The sequence below is a fragment of the Gossypium arboreum genome, chromosome 10, assembly GCF_025698485.1.
Source record: "Gossypium arboreum isolate Shixiya-1 chromosome 10, ASM2569848v2, whole genome shotgun sequence".
NCBI lineage: Eukaryota > Viridiplantae > Streptophyta > Magnoliopsida > Malvales > Malvaceae > Gossypium > Gossypium arboreum.
Genome location: NC_069079.1, coordinates 38,829,450 through 38,846,542, shown reverse-complemented (window position 1 = coordinate 38,846,542; position 17,093 = coordinate 38,829,450). Strand labels below are relative to the sequence as shown.

Here is a 17,093-nt window from a genome sequence, read left to right as displayed (position 1 = left end):
TTTTGTGTTTCTAAGACTTTTACAACTAGGTCCTACTATTAAATTCATTAGTTTTTGATTTCATGGATGAAATTGAAAGTCACCATGATTGAGTGCTGTAAGTTTATGATGAAATAGAATGAAATTAAAGCTTTAATTTGTTTATGAGATGATTTTATTAGGCAATTTCAATGGAAATTGATTTTTAGGACCTAATTGTGAAAATGTTTGGAATTAAAGTATATTGCTGAAATTATGATTCCTAAAGGTTGTAAACTAGTTTAAAGTGATAGAATAAAATGTTAATTGAGAAAAATCAGCTCAATTGAGAGGCTAATTGAGTAGGGACGAAATTATCATTTATTAAAAGCTTAGGGGAAAAATGGTAATAAACAGCTTGCACTAAAACAGTTTGGACAGCAGCAGTAGACTAACTTTGAAAAATCACCAAAAATTGTAGGAATCTAATTAGAAGATGAAAAAAATATGAAATTAAATATTATTGAGTCTAGTTTCTCATAGAAGAAATATTGTAAGCAATGGATTTGTAAATTTTGAGATATAATGAATTTTGTGAGACAAGGTCAGAATGAATTCGGGTTCCCCTGTTCTGACTTTGAAAAATTATAAAAAATTGAATAAAAATAATTAGGGACTTAAATTTATATGTATATAATTCTGAATGAGTCTATTTTTAATATAAATAAACGATAACATCATTTGAATTCTGTATAAAGAGATAATTTATTTTTAGTGAAGAAGGGTCAGAACTGTTAGACAACAGAACAGGGGTGACTTTAAAGAATAAACTGTACTGATTGGCTAAACCAAAAATTCTGAAAATTTTATAGTAGGAAGATATGTGAGTCTAGTTTCAGGGAAAATTATCGGATCCTAATTTTGAGATCTTTATCTCAAGATAAAAATAATTTAGTGACTATGACTCAAGTAGACAGCTTTGAATGAACTATAAATAATAGTTGAATTATAGAGAATGTTGCATATGAACATGAAATGTATTAAATTGATAATTAAATTTATTTATTTAGATCCAGAAGATTCAAATACGAAGCTAGATCGAGGAAAGGAAAAAGTTCGGGATTAGTAGATTTTTTTTGTTTACAAATAAGTATCAAGGTTCATGTAACTTGAATTATATTCTTAAATGCTTGAGATTGTATGTTATTGATGTGAATATGATTTGAATGTTCATTGTATGAAAATTAATGAAACATTGATATATTTGATAAAATGGGAAGAAATCCCGGTTGAATGAAAGGAAAATTCGATGGATCTCTGAAAAGGAATTGACGGTAAAAAGGATCTAGCCCGGACGGGTGATCCTATCTTGATATAGCCCTCCCGAAGAATATGTGTAAAATGGATTTAGCCCGGACGAGTAATCCGAATTAGGGTTTGAATTTAGCCTAGACTGGTAATTCAGATCCAAGCTCATTAGAGTAATTGTCGTTGCAGTGGATTTAGCCTGGACTGGTAATCCCGCTGCAAGGTTGAGGTTCGCAGGAGTGTGCTCTCTGAAATGGATATGTGCGCACATGTGTAGTGACGTAAAAAAATTTTGGTTTGGGGTCGCTAATTGTGGCAATTTATTGAGAACTTTAAAACTGAAGTTTGATTTTTTTGAAACATAAACTAAAAAAAAACAGAAATAAAGATAGGAGTCGCCACCGATCCTTTTTATAGGTATGATCGGACACCTAATAAATTTATTTTCTTTAAAAAGAAGGCCGAGTTTAGGTCTACGTTAAAATCGAGAAAAAGTAGGGTTCGGAGTCGATTCTGCGAGGAAGGTATGAGCACCTCGTGACGCCCAAAATTGGTATCTTTTAAACATGTGTTGTCTTAATTTTCAAAAATGCTAGTTCAATTTAAATTCCAATCATGATCCAATTTAAAAGACGAGAATTTTTAATTTTTGATTTTTGAGAAGGATATACCATTTTAACACGAGCCGACAAATTCCATCCAACATAGCGATGAAATTTACTACTTAACGTTAAATCGGTGTATTGCCTCGACTAGTAATTAAAACATAAAAATTATTCATGAAATAAGAATTTGAAATAAATCAAATATGCAAACAATGACATTTTCAAATGAAAAATATTAACATAATACTAGAGCAGTAGCAAAACAATAATAATATTTAAAAGAGAAATAAAAACCAAACATAAACAAATATAAAGTACATTTAGTAATAATAATATAAGGTAATATATACATAAGATAATATGCAAAAATATAATATATGACATATATACATGATGTATGAAAATATAATGCCTAATAGACATATATATGCAATATTACTAAATATATACGTACTAGATACAAATACACATAGTATAATTCAACATATACAATAATATTAGGAATACTATGGACAAGGAAAATACATTTATACTAATAATAGTAAAAGATATATATACACCAAATAATAATATAATAAGTAGCAATAGGAAAATAATAAATACAAAATCAATAATGCAACATACACAAATAATACAAATAAGAAAGGTATATACATACGGACTATAAAATAAATGTATTAAAATTAATAATAAATACAATATGGGTAAAAATAAATATATACATGATATATACATAATGTGGTACTAAGAAAATATATATATATATATATAAATAATAGTATTAGAAATCATATAGTATATATAACGATAATATTAAAATATATACATAATATTATATATGAATTATTCATATAATATATATTAAAAATTTACTATTAATACGTACTAAAAATATATACGGGGTAAGCGGCATACACTAATAAATATAATAATAATAACCATGTAATACAATACCAAAAGGTAAATATAATAAAATGATATTAAAATAAAGGTATTAAAACAGTAATATACATATGTATACATCTAACAAGGATATATAATAATAATAATAATAATAATAATAATAATAATAATAATAATATTGAAACACAAAACCATTATAATAAAAATATTAAAATAAAGTAATAGAAACATTACTACATATATATATATACATACATGAAGATATACACTAATGTATTTCTAACAATAATAATAATAATAATAATAATAATAATAATAATAATAAAAAATATTGAAATGCAAAAATGTAATATTTAATAAAGAAACAAAAACAAATAAAAAGGACTAAAATTGAACTAATAACAAAGTTCTGGGGCAAATGTGAAAGGAAATAAAGAGAAAAGAGCTTATTTGAGCGCGCGCAAAACAAAGGAGGACCGAAACAGCAATTATTCCCTCCCATTAAAACGCAGCACATTAGCGGGGATTAAATCGAAAAGCGAAAAATTATGGGGCCAAATTGAAAATAAAAAATGACTTAATTGCAAAACCTTGAAAAGCGGAAGGATCGCGCATAAATAACCCATTCAAACAAAACACGCGGATCCTCCCTGGCGGGTCGGGTCGGATGGGTGGGTATGGCCAAACGACGTCGTTTTGGGGCTTAAGTGTAGCCCCTAAAACGACGTCGTTTTGGAGGGCTATAAGGCCTAAAATAACCAAAAAATCATTTGGGGAGAGGAAAGAAAAAAAAAAGAAGAGAGAGGAAGAGAGAAGGAGAGAGAAGGAGGAATCGGCCAGGGGCGATCACGGACGGCCACGGAGGATCACCGCATGGCGCAAACCACCACTGCATGGTGGTGGAAAAGGTAAAAAAAAATTTTGTATATTTTTTATGTTTTAATATATATATAGGTTAAAAAAACTTAAAACCGAATTTAAAATAGAAAGAAAAAGAAATCACCTTAGGTTTTTTTTAAGCTTTCAATCCTTTGATCTTGGTATTTTTATGCTTGAATGCTATTTCGTATTTAAACGCTGATTGAATCACTATATTGAATCTGAGATTGAATGTTTCACTTTCTTGTTTTGTGCTCATTTCTCTCTGCAAAAAATGAAAAAAAAAATAAGAAGAGTCCCCTTACCACCTTTTTCATTCGGCTTTTATAGCCTTATTTACAAATTATTTTTACTATTTTTACTATTGTTGCATGTTTGCTTCCTTCCTCTGTCTTTGCTGGTGCGGTGGGAGTGTGTGATGGTCTTTGGTGGCGATGACATGGGAGAGTGGGAAGAGGCAAGTGGTAGTCTAGGGTTTTGGGATTGGGCTTGGATGTTGGGCTAGGTTAATTTTAGGTTTTGGGTTTGAGGATGGGTTAAATGGTTTAATGGGCCTGGGTATTTTGTAAAAGGGCCAAAATTGGCCTACAACAACATGAATATGAATTGACGGACCCGAAATTGTACACTAAAAGCGTACCTCTGAAAAATCCATCGAAATTTCGATAAATTCAACGGGATAAATATGGAAAAATAACAAGGAAATGGAAATCATGGTATTGACGAGCTCATTAATCATGGTATATATTATTGATACATGGAAATTATTGTACTAACTTGAATGTTAAATTTGTGCATGTTAGGGTAATAATGCATTGAATGGATATATGAATGTTTATTGTATTGTATTGAAAATATTAGGTAAGTATAATTCTTGTTACATGAGCTTACTAAGCACAAAGTGCTTACCCCGTTTCCTTTTTCCCTGTTTTATAGTGTTAAGAGCTCGGAGGTCGGATTTGGTCGGAGACACATCACACTATCAACCTCAGGACCTCAGTATATAAAGAAACTTTATTTTGGAAATCAATGGCATGTATAAGCTAATAAAGTAAATGATTCTGTGAAATGAATGTAGAGTTAGCCATTGGTATGGTTAACAAACCTGGTTTTGGGTATGTGATGACGTTATTTTATAAATTTGCATGAATTTATCTTGAAAATATGTTGAATTGGATTGGTTGATTTGGATTGGTCTCGATATAATATTGCAGGGAAGGTTAGATATCTGTAAAGGGATTATATTGAATTTTCCTAAAAAATAATAATAATAATAATAAATTCGTAAACTCTGGTAATACCTCGTACCCTATTCCGGCAATGAATACGGGTAGGGAGTATTACATTTGTCTTAAGACAAATAACCCATAGCCATGTTCCTTTTTCATCAATCATGTAATTCCAATGATAGGATATCTTTTACTAAATATTTCTTGTATATAATTGTGAGTTAAGTTTTCTATCATTCTTTCAAGTTTTGTAACTTTGTGTGAGAGTGTTTAATTGTTGATTATCTACCTTTTAGAGGTATCATCTCATTCATCATTATTTTTCTCTCATTTGTGAGGTATTACTTAAGGTTTTGGGTAAAAAACCTTAAAGAGAAGTGGTTCTTTATTACCTTTGAAAAGATAGGGATTTGTAAGGTTAAACTTTGTCCTTAAAGGTTCAAATCTAGTGGATTTGGGAAATCCTTAGTTGAGGAAAGTTAAGGTAGTAGATGTAGGCAATTGAGGCCGAACCACTATAAATACTTTAGTCGTGTTATTTTTAGCCTTTCCCAAAAACGTTCTAATACACCAATTCATCCCCTCTAAGTGTATTTCAATCTCAACATGGTTCCTTATCCATTTGAGCTCAAGCTTTCATTTACATTAAAGTATATAAGTCACACATAAATAGTTCATCATCCACTCAAGATTAAGATATGTCACACTATAAACATCACAAGTAAATAAATCCATAAGCGAATCTAAGATAAATTCAACATGGGTCTTGTCTGATGTATTGTTAGTCCAGGCAATGATATCTATGTCTCTATCTTTTGAGAGTCATCCACTCTGATGGCCAAGACAAGACATCTCCCCAATTGGACTTGATAGACAACATAATAGTCTTTTAATTGATTTCTTCAGTTTTGATTAGACTATAAATTATTTAGATTATCTACTAATATAAGTTGTCTTCTCGCATTATGATCTAGCCACATAATGCAACTTAATATTAGTTAAACATTAGATAATCAGTGAACCTATATTTGCTTACATTTTGTTTTACATGCAAAAACTGTTGAGAGCATATACAAATGATATTAACGTATAATGAAATTTTATGTAAACCAATTTGTTCGAAAAAGTTACAAGTATGATATGACGAATACATTACACTTAGGTCACTAGATCCCAACAGCATACTGAGCATGATGCTTAAGCTTATTAGGCAACTTAGCATAGATGTGTCATATGCAGAATCTATGTATTCTGTTTGGCATCATTTCAGTGATCGCTGCTTTAATGTTTTCTCACTGGTTTGTCAGGTCTTATAGCAGATATCCAAGTAATAAGCAACCACCTAAATGTTCCCACATCTTCGTGTGAAAGCAAAACACAATCTAATAGGGTAGATTGACCATAGTGATTAATTCTAACAAATGAAGCAAAAGGTATTTTATACCTATTGACAAGATAAATTGTATTGAAATTGTTGGGGATCGACCCGATTAAACAATGAACAAGTAAAACATAGTGGAAGAAATTGAGAAATTGAACACACAATTTTAACTTGGAAAAATTCCTCCAAAGAGGATAAAAAATCACGAGTAAAGATAATTATACTATAATGGCAAAAGAACGAAAATTACAAAAGATGGAGATAAAAACTAAACCCTGAAAACCCGAAAACAAAGAACCCTCAAAACGTAAACACAAAATTCTCTAAAAGTGTTATGAGTTCTAATCTCTAATAGGTGTTTTTTTTAAGGTCGTAAAAGAGTCTAATCACAGGTCAAATAATAATAAAATAATCTAGACTAATCAGAGTTTGATTGAATCAAATAAACAAAATTTAACTGAAAGATTATTTCTCAAATTTAACTGAAATAGAAGTCTTCAAAAGCAACTTTACTCTAAGGATGGATGCAAATAATATTCTTCAACCTTTTTATATCCATCAAGGTCAAACTGGTGGAATAATTCCCTATCTTTAGCATTTTGAAAAAGAACTTCCTCAAATACTCAACATCCCCCTCTTGAATGATTAACGTTTGTTGCTATGGACATAATTTCTACAATCCCTATCTTTAATCCTCATATGCCTCTTAATTATTTTTTTTCCTCTTCATTATACATGCAAACAACAAAATAATTTACGACCGTTGATAGTAGACATTAATCCAGTATACAGGTGAATCGGAACATATAACAATAATAGCAGAAAACAAAAGGAAGTAATGGAGGGGAAAAGTAAGATGGGAAAATAATGAGGGCATAACTGTAATGAAGTTAAATGAAACATGATAATCGAATCTAACATTTCCAACAACAATGTAAGATAAGGCAGTCCAAGTGTTAGTTATTGGAAGCCACAGAAGCGCAGAAATGGGAAAAGACATGAAAGGTGGCGATTGACCTTAGTGGCACCGTGTGCCAAGCCATGATTCATGGAACTTTTTCGCTTCTTTTTTTTTTTTTCCTTAAATGCAGAAGAGTGAAGATTGGATGAAGACAACCAGACAACAGCTCATGCACACACATATCACTTGCATTAATTTATGTTTCCAACACACATAAAATGCCTAACACTCAACTTTTTCCCTATTGTCTCTTTAACATGCAACATTTCAGTGGCTTAGTCAACTCTTCACTCACATTATCAACTTTCTCTTACCTATTTTTATAATTAACTCTTAACAGCTTGCCCTTGTTTAGTTTATCTCTCTTCTTCTTCTATTTTATTTGTTTTTTCAAAATATTACATAACCCTAACCTTTTTTACTACTTAAGTGAATTCATATAATAATTATCCTTTAAATATTTAATAAAGTGAAATTTTGTATTATAAAAGGAAATTATGAGCTGGGTGGTTACTGACAGAGGGATAGGGGTAGGGTTAGGGTCAGAATTTAAAGCCTTAATTCTGCCAATTTTGCAATTTGCATTACTACTTTGATGAAACCCAACTGGCAATTAATTGCTATCCATTACATTAATTTGTGGGAAACATGTACCCACATCATATTTAATTATGCACACTGCTGGCTTTTGCCACACTAAATTATTTAATATGTGTGATTTGTTTATTTCTTTTATAATTTTTCATGTTATTTCCATTATAATTATATTTTAGATATATTGATATATATAAATTCCTACTCAAAGGAGAAGTGACAGTATATGAACCCGTAACATTTTATACCCAAAACAAACACGATACTAAGCTGCGCTATATCCTTTTCAATTGGTCTACAATGTCATTGTAGAGAATCCGTATCTTGTTTTTCACACCCTTATTTTATCTATTGATATATAAAACGGATCTTTTTATTTCCTCTTTTTGGTCTCATATCATATAACAATAATAAATGAATATTTTTAGCGGGAATTCTAAGGCGGAAAGAGACCTATTTTGTTTTGCTATTTTAAAAAAGGGAAAATATATATTCATGCGTTCGTCTAATCTATTTGTTCGTTTTGTAACTTGTTAATGCTTATTTAATTGTATTTTTCTTGTCATGTTTAACATTATAAATCTAATTATATAATGTTATGTGTAATGATAAAATATATATTCAAATTTCAACGATAATTCTAAATATAAAGTAGAAAACATTAAGAAGAAACATTACAAATATACTTTCTAATACATTTTTTTAATGTACATGTATTTTTAAAACATTAAAAAACGTAAACTCTAATTATTTTGTCTATGGATTTAATTTTTCTTAAAGGACATTTGAAACTCAGCATATAATTATTTTTAAGTCTTACACGATTTGCATTTGCAAGTGCCCTCTTAAAATATATTAAAATAAATAAAATTAATGTAAAATTGAAATATATGCCTGCCTATATGGTGATTTTTGTTGTTGTATTTTTGATGTTCATATTTGAGATTTGTGGTTATTTCTCTTAATAATATTATTTTTAAAATTTGAATTTACATGTCCCTTTAAACATACAATATATCTTATCAATGCATCCAACACTTGTTGGTAATTAAAATATCCATTGATGATAATGTGTGTAAGATGAGAATAATTAGTGCTAATTAAAATATTCAAATTTTTATTTTATTTTTTATTTTGATATTTCAAGGATCTCAATCCTAAAAATCTATTACCTAAATGCAGATTTGGGCAATTTATGTATTGTTGATGTCATAATCATGCTTAAATTTTTTTTTATATTTATTAAAACTGTGATATACAAAATAAAATGTAATAAAAAGTTTGGGTATAACTTACCCACCCTTAACAGGATGAAATTATTACCACAAACTCACAAATTGAATTATAGGACCAACACTTATAATTAATAGACAAAAGACAGAAGTTCAATATAATAATACAGAATAATAAAACATGACAACAATATTATACAATATGCAATATGCATAAAATATAATATGTGCAAAAGTCTTTCTACCCAAAAAGAAAAAGCAAGGTTCAGAATGAAAAGGTAAAACAACTCTCCTATTGCTCTGGATTTTAATTTAGGATAAATTGTTCATTCTTAAAAAATAAAATTAATTTAATCTCAGTAAATTTTAAAATGAATAATTAAAATAATTATTTATGACAAATAATGTTATTCATCAATTGTGTATAAATTTAATTAACATAATAATAAATTAATCTCTCATCATTTACATATTTTAACAACTAAAAACGTTGAAATATATATATATATATATATATATATATATATATATATATATATAAAAGTCATTAGCTTTAATATATAGAGAGACCAAATATGTAAACTTTGAAAATTAAATTTGTTAAAAATATATAAAAAAATTTAAAATAAATATACTTATATATAAATCATTACCTTTAAATATAGAGGGACTGAATGTGTAAAATCTGAGGATTAAATTTATTAAAAATATAAAATCATTAGCTTTAAAATATATATATGTATATATATATATATTAATGATTAGACTTGAATTTTAAAAATTAAAAATAGATAAACTAAATTCGAAAATAAAAATATAGAAACTAAATATAAAAAAAATTGAAGTGTACATGGACTTATATCATATTTTTAACCAAATATAAAAATGCTTTATAGAAAAATCCCTTACGTTTTTTTTAAAATTATGTTTAAATAAAAGATTGAAAATATTTAAAATAATTAGCAAAAATCACGTTAAGATGGGATGAGACAAGATGAGAATGAATGTCTTATTTTATTGATAGGATTTGTTACCATTTTAGCAACTTTGACAACTTGGTTAATTACTCGAGATTCACGATTATTTTATTTCTTAATACTAATAAAGTATAGGGATCAAATAGAATCATTTTCTTCTCAAAACTTTTTTTTTTTTTCATTTGAATTAATTCTCGTTGGGGAAGATTTGATATACCATAGAGGTTGGGTTTTTGTAATAATAAGAGTTACGGGTGATTGTTTTGGAAAGAGCAAAAATCAGTCAAAATCTAAATATAAAAGAAATGGATGTTAGACATAGCGGGAAAGCCAGAGTGGACTAATTCTAGTAAAATTGAGTTAGGAATGACCGTGCTTAAAGAAAACCAAGTCTCAGTCCCACACCTAAAACACGCGTAAACATCCGTTGAGGAAGTCGAGTAGAGTAAAGAAGAATAATAATAATAAGGCAACGGTCCCCTCCTTTAAAATTTCCCATTTCTCTAAAGATCCGTTATCAACGGTCCAATTATTTAATTCAACGAAACGCGTTTATTGGAACACACGCCGGCCTAACTATCCTCTAAATACGCTTTCTTTTCCCTTCCAAACTCCTCAACTATTTTTTCTCCCAAATTTGCTTTCCACCGCACAAATATTCGTTTCCCCACTTTCAATGCCCTCTCTTCTCTTTCGGATTTTCTTGCTATACAATCTCCTCCTCGACTATTTGGTCCCCAGAAAGCTCAAATCTTTCCTCTCTCCTTCTTGTACTATCACCACCCCCTTTGTTTCTGTCGGAGGTGAAACCGAAAAGAACCCATCTCCGGCAGTTGCATTGGCATCGGTCTCCCCTCGTTGTCCTCTAAAAAGAATGGACGCTGCTGAGTTGAAGAGAGTGTTCCAATTGTTCGACAAGAACGGAGATGGGTCCATCTCCAAGAAAGAGTTGAACGATTCGTTGGAGAATATGGGTATCTGCATCCCTGATCCTGAATTAACCCAAATGATCGAAAAGATTGATGTCAACGGCGATAAGTGCATCGATATCGACGAGTTCAGTGAGCTGTACCGATCCATTATGGATAATAAGGATGAAGAAGAAGATATGAAGGAAGCTTTCAATGTTTTCGATCAAAACGGTGACGGATACATTTCCGTGGAGGAGTTGAGGTCCGTTTTGGAATCGCTTGGGCTTAAGCAAGGGAAAGGGATCGAAGATTGTAAAAGGATGATAACGAAGGTGGATGTAGACGGTGACGGTAGGGTTAATTTTATGGAATTCAAGCAAATGATGAAAGGAGGTGGCTTTACAGCCATGGCATAAAACATTCCGTCTATATTGGATTTGTAGATAAGCTTGTAAGATCTTCGGGCTGCATTACATTTGTTGGAAAATGGAATCCATAACTTAAGAAAGGGAGAGGATGCAATGGGATGGGAGGAATGGGGGAACAATTTTTATCACCAAAGATTCATAGCAGTATGGTGTTTTTGGTTCCATTTTATTTGGGTTTATTTTTTCAGGATTGTAAGATTGGTTTGGGAATTTGGTGGTTTTATTGTTTCTGTTTCTGAATTTCCTCATTGTCTTTATTTTTTCTAATCTTAATTTCTTTTTTATTCCTCTTATTCCCTTGTGTATATTTGATATGTGATCTGCTTATTTATCATATTTTTATCACTAAGTGTTTCTGTCCTGGTACTTTTATATTAATATTATATATTTAAATTTACGTATTTTTACATTAATATTATTATCAATATTGATCTAATTGAATTAAGATAAATATTCAAAATAATTACTCATATTACCTTTGTGATTTAGTCAAGAATCAAATATTCTTTTTTGGACATACTCGATTGTACACGCCAACTTTATTTGTGGGTTACAAAATTTAAGTCGAAACAAAAAATTAAAAGGGAAAATAAAGTAAATGCCCCGAATTCTTACTTCTTCAACCCTAAACCCACTCTAAAATCTTCTTTTACAACTCTTAAAATCCAAAATTTGATATAATCCACAAATTTCAGGTTGGGGTTATTCTTCTGTTATTTCAAAATTATAATATTTTGTGCATATTTTTGGTTCTAAGATTGATTTTTGTTGTTATTGGAAATTTTAGATGTGGATTAGGGTTTTCTTTTTTTAGTGTATTTTTTTTTTTTGTCTTTTAATTTTAGTCTAACTTTAATTTTTCTTTTGCATTTTCAATCCTAGACAGCATCCACATATGAACACAAATGTAACATCTAATGTTATATGCTTCAAAAAATTGACATTAATAAATTGATATATTTCACATTAGTTTTTGTATTTATTTTAAGAGATAAAAGAAGGGATTGTCCAGATTTGAACTTACGACCTGATGTCAATCAAGATTTAAACGATCCCACAAGACCAGCTAATTGAATTTTGGCATCTTGTTTATGCTTATGGTGTAAGTTGTATAACAATAGCATAATGCAAAACTACTATTAGTGGTGCTGGGTATCTCTCAAATCAAGCATTGACTACTACAACATTGAGAATTCCAGATTCAACCTTTCCCTCATTCGCTGGTCAAATTCTAAAAGAAGAACGTGAAAGAATAAGTGGCTGCTTCTAGAACATGTTCATACATTTGACCTCTGCTCAAATTCCAAACTTGCGGGTAGATTCAGCTTTGATGTGCTTCAAATGACAAGAGTCTTCCACCCTGTTCAGGGTCCATCTCCACTGGTAAACAAATACTGAATTATCTTCCATGTTTGAGAAATTTTCTAACTATAATTATCTCAATGCTTCTGAGAGGGCATACGAAGTTTGGGGTAATAAGTCAATCTAGTAATCGGTGTATTGAATCATGTTGGGTCGAAAGGAGGTGGTTTTCAGCCAATATCAAGGACTCATCATTGAAGTTCAAGGAAATTAATATGCAACAATGCTATTGCGCCAAGGTTCAACTCAAAAAGCCAAATTCAATTCTATTATTGTCGAGTTGAACTTAAGCTTGAGCTATCAACCAAGTTGAAATGCTTGCCTCAAGTAGCTTGTGATCCTAATCAAGGTTTTTTTTTTTTTTTTTTCTCTAAATTAGTGTTCAAAAGCTCAATTCAAACTCAAACTTGAGTATAAATAATCGAGTTTAAGGTTGCACACAAAAATGAAGCTTATTGGGAAACAAACCTAATTGGCCTAATCAAATGAGCTTCAGCTATTCGATTTTTATGGCAAATTGTTGTTGAGCTTTAAAAGTAAAACTCAACTGAGTTCGACCAACCGAACTACGACCCTTCAATATCAGGTTGAGCTCAAACCTCCTACAGCTCCTTGGTTACATAATTTTTTATCATATTTACTTGTTTGAACAGAACTGAACACATTGAGAGGGGAATACCTGAGGAATCCCCAGCACATATTTCTTCTATCATGGTGGTTCCTAAGATACAATGTTATGTTAATGAATTACAATGTCAGCCTCAGAACAGTTAGACTGATGAAACCCAATGACTGAATTTACCAGTGTCCTACCTATCTGAAATTATGTCTAGTTACGGCCTATCCCATGAAAAACTTACTCGATGTCATGGCTAGTTAAAGCTAGAATCATCGAGTTCAACCCTTTTCAGGCTGTCAACTATGTCTTCAACTCTAATCGACATGAATTCAGCATGTTCTTCAAGATCTTTGAGAATCATATGCAGTTGTTGTTGAAATGCCGCAGACCGTGCTCTTTCCCGATGTAGCTCATTGTATAGATCCTGTATTTTCTTATCCTTCTCTTCCTGCAATAGCATCAATGTAAGTATCTTACAGTCAAGGAGCATCATATGCATGATTTTCAACCAGAAAAATTTCCTCATTTAAAACAAAGAAAATACTGATAGACAGAAGGTATTATTATTCTCATTTAGAAACAAGAAATTCACTGAAAAATTAAGAATCAAGTTAGTACAATGGTTGCATGCAGTCAAGCATATAATTCGCTAAGTTCACACTCGTGGGAAGTACATGCATAGGGTTGACAACTTGGTGATGAACAAACATGTCGAATAAAAAGCCGTGTATGGCATGATAAAAGTTATAGAAGAAGACCTAAATAGTCAACTGAACATCTTTGGATGAAATATATTCATAGTAACAATGTAACATAGTATTGAAGTCACAATATTTGTATTTACACTAACTCGAAGCCTCAAATTGTTTAAATTGGTCCTATTGCTTGACTTAAGCCACTACTATAGTGTCATCCTTGTTTCCCATGCTTCTCGAACTCTTAGAAGCTACTTTGCAGGCAAAAGGATCTCCCATTTCTAGTATGATCTTCTCATAGAATTATTTGATAACATAATTAAGTACAAGCAAATGCATAAAAACCTAGGCAAGTTGCCAAACATCACATACCCATAGGTATTTTATTCTTTCAATTTCTAGCAAGAACTTCCAAGGAAATTTTGAATCCAAATGTAATGCATAACGGAAATGGAAAAAGATTGAGAATGAGATTCAACACCAGACTAGCATACAAGCAAATTTTCGGAATTTACACAGTTTGCATACTCCACTCGGTAATGCTCAATGTATATGAACATTGAAGAACACCTTTGCTGGACAAACAACATAGCCATCACAATCTTCTCAGAGCATCTTGTTCTTACCTAGCTAAAATGCTCAATATGTTTCAGGGAATTGAAATTAGTGATAACAGGGGCAATGAAATATTGATTTAAAATCAGACCCTTCTGAGAGTCTATAATTTAGTTCCACACCAAGATACAAAGTCTTATTATGATGACAATGAGTTACATCAACCCGGTAGACTACTTTCAAGCATCTAAGACTTACCTCACTTAGCATGTTTACAGTTGGCAGCTCTCCGGGAAATTTGCAGTGTGCCATTAACTTGTGGCTATGCTCGCGTACAAATTTGGTAACAACCCATTTACCTCCATCCCTAGCAGCCAACCTTATCATTGCTTTGCACCCTTCTCTTGTAACTGGCCTTGGAGGAAGAACCCTGTCTTTTCTATGTACATGCTTTGCCGCACGAAAACCTTCTCTGGAACACACAAAATCCCGGCCAATTATAGCCAAGTTCTTTAGTGAGTGTCGAATCCGATTTGTTCGTATGCTGAAGCCAGTGCGCCTGGCATATTCAAAATAAAAATCTCTTGCATCATCCAGGGATTGAAAAGTCATCCCAGTATATGGCTCCAAATTCCCCAAACCCAAAGCCTCATTAGCTTGTTCTGATGAAATGAACTCATTATCCATTATATTTTGTTCCTGCAACAGTTCTTGTCTGATCCCTTTGTATTTGGCCATGTTAACTGCAGTTTCATCCTCGGAGCTTCTATCAGTATCCGAAAATTCATGTGGACCAGCAGTCCCTGCCATTATTCCTGCTAACAAGAAAGACAGTAACAATATTATCTAATTCCTCAACTACACAGTATCTTACCAGTTCAAATATTTTCGCATAAGTTGCTGTTTAGTTCATCAAGATATATGTATATATATAAAATCTAATTCCATTCAACCATGCTGTTTCAAAATATATAATTGGGATCAAGCAAATTATATAACCAAAAACAGAAGGGAAAGTAAAAGCCACACCCAAATTATATTTCCAACATCATTTTATTTTAAGAAACTTCATAAATCATCAATGGTATTAATAGGAAAAGCCTAGTTCAAGACCTCAAATTTTGCTCTTTTATACAGCTAAAAGTTATGCCAATCAGGAAAATTGTTTCTTTCTGCTTTTCCAAACAGGGAAATTATTCCTTAACTCATAACAAATACTCCCCTTTTTTTCATCTTTTTGTTTTGTACTTTGTACATTGCTAATCAAATATGCTAATGCATTTATTTCCAAATTGAACATAAACTTTTGTTTCTATTTTCTTAAGAAATTCAGAACAAACCCAGTTCTTAAATTACTCAAAAACATCCTATCTAAGTTTCCCAACCATAAAAATGTAGCCAAAAAGAAGTTCAAAGTTAAATGAATCAGTAATTGCCATTAACTAGTAAAACCCAGAAACTAAGAGAGAGAAGAAAAGAAGCTGGCAATTCGGACTAGAACTTACTTTTTTTGATCTTTGAAATATGTTTTCCTTTTTTGGTCTTCAAACAGGGACAAGTTTGGAGTTTCTGTTCCCAAACAGGGACAAATTTTCTCGAGAAAAAGAAAAAAACAGAGATTTTATAGGCAAGAAAATTTTGGGTTAAATCGGTGTAAATTGCTCTTAAGTTCCTGTACGATAAAACACACCTCTAATAAATTGAATTTGAAAAATCTAATACTAAGTAGTATTATGTGGTTGGATCTTAATATAGAAAGACAACTTATATTAGTAGACAAACCTAAACATATCCTTAGGCTAACCAGAAATGAGCAAATTGATTGAAAAATCTAATATGTCGTTTATCAAGTCTAATTAAAGAGGTGTATTGTGACCGACTGCGCCCATGCACATTAAAACAACAATTTTATATAATCATTTTGAAAGCTCGATTTTATTGCAAGCGTACAATATTAGTTGTAATATTTATAGTTCCGATGGAACACAAAGTATTACAAAGGGTCGAACACAAAGGAAGAGGCAATTGAACAATAACTAGCCTACACAATAGAGTCTAAGCGATTACTAATACGATTTTCTGGTACGACAATTCATACCAAGACAAGTTTGCAAGAAAATTAAATATTCTATTCTAGGGACTAAATTGCAAAGAGTGTAAAATTAAGGGACTATCTAATAATTAACTAATGGGGGTTGGTTGATTTTGATATGATTCATTGAACCTCGAACTAGGGACATAAATCGCATAAATTACAAATGGCTTATTTTATCTTCCAATCTCAATTTTACCGACTTAGACGAATTAGGTTCGATTTATCTTTCAATCTCGCCGGTTAATTTGAGACTAATAAACGTGTGTGTGACAAAATTACCTTTCGGTGTCACTTTATCTTGATTTTTCTTAAATTCGTCACTACCTAAATTCTTAATTCTATTCGAATTAATTCAATTTGTTACGATTTAGTCCTTTATCCAAAGATTTTAGTTTACTTAT

At 30.9% G+C, this 17,093-nt stretch overlaps 2 protein-coding genes across 2 annotated transcripts; one reads left to right on the top strand and one right to left on the bottom strand.

The window, feature by feature from the left end:
- The first annotated feature begins 10,567 nt into the window (after window positions 1-10,567).
- LOC108487239 (calmodulin-like protein 7) lies at window positions 10,568-11,715 on the top strand. The gene has a single exon (XM_017791534.2). It carries the CDS (start codon window positions 10,704-10,706, stop codon window positions 11,352-11,354), a length of 651 nt encoding a protein of 216 aa, XP_017647023.1. The 5' UTR covers window positions 10,568-10,703; the 3' UTR covers window positions 11,355-11,715.
- A 1,517-nt stretch (window positions 11,716-13,232) lies between these two features.
- Window positions 13,233-16,293, bottom strand: LOC108488537 (protein FAR1-RELATED SEQUENCE 2). The gene is made up of 3 exons (XM_017792817.2): window positions 16,103-16,293; window positions 14,856-15,412; window positions 13,233-13,795 (listed from the first exon to the last, which is right to left on the bottom strand). The coding sequence occupies exons 2-3, from the start codon at window positions 15,405-15,407 to the stop codon at window positions 13,601-13,603; spliced, it is 747 nt and encodes a 248-aa protein (XP_017648306.1). The 5' UTR covers window positions 15,408-15,412; window positions 16,103-16,293; the 3' UTR covers window positions 13,233-13,600.
- Window positions 16,294-17,093: the final 800 nt, after the last annotated feature.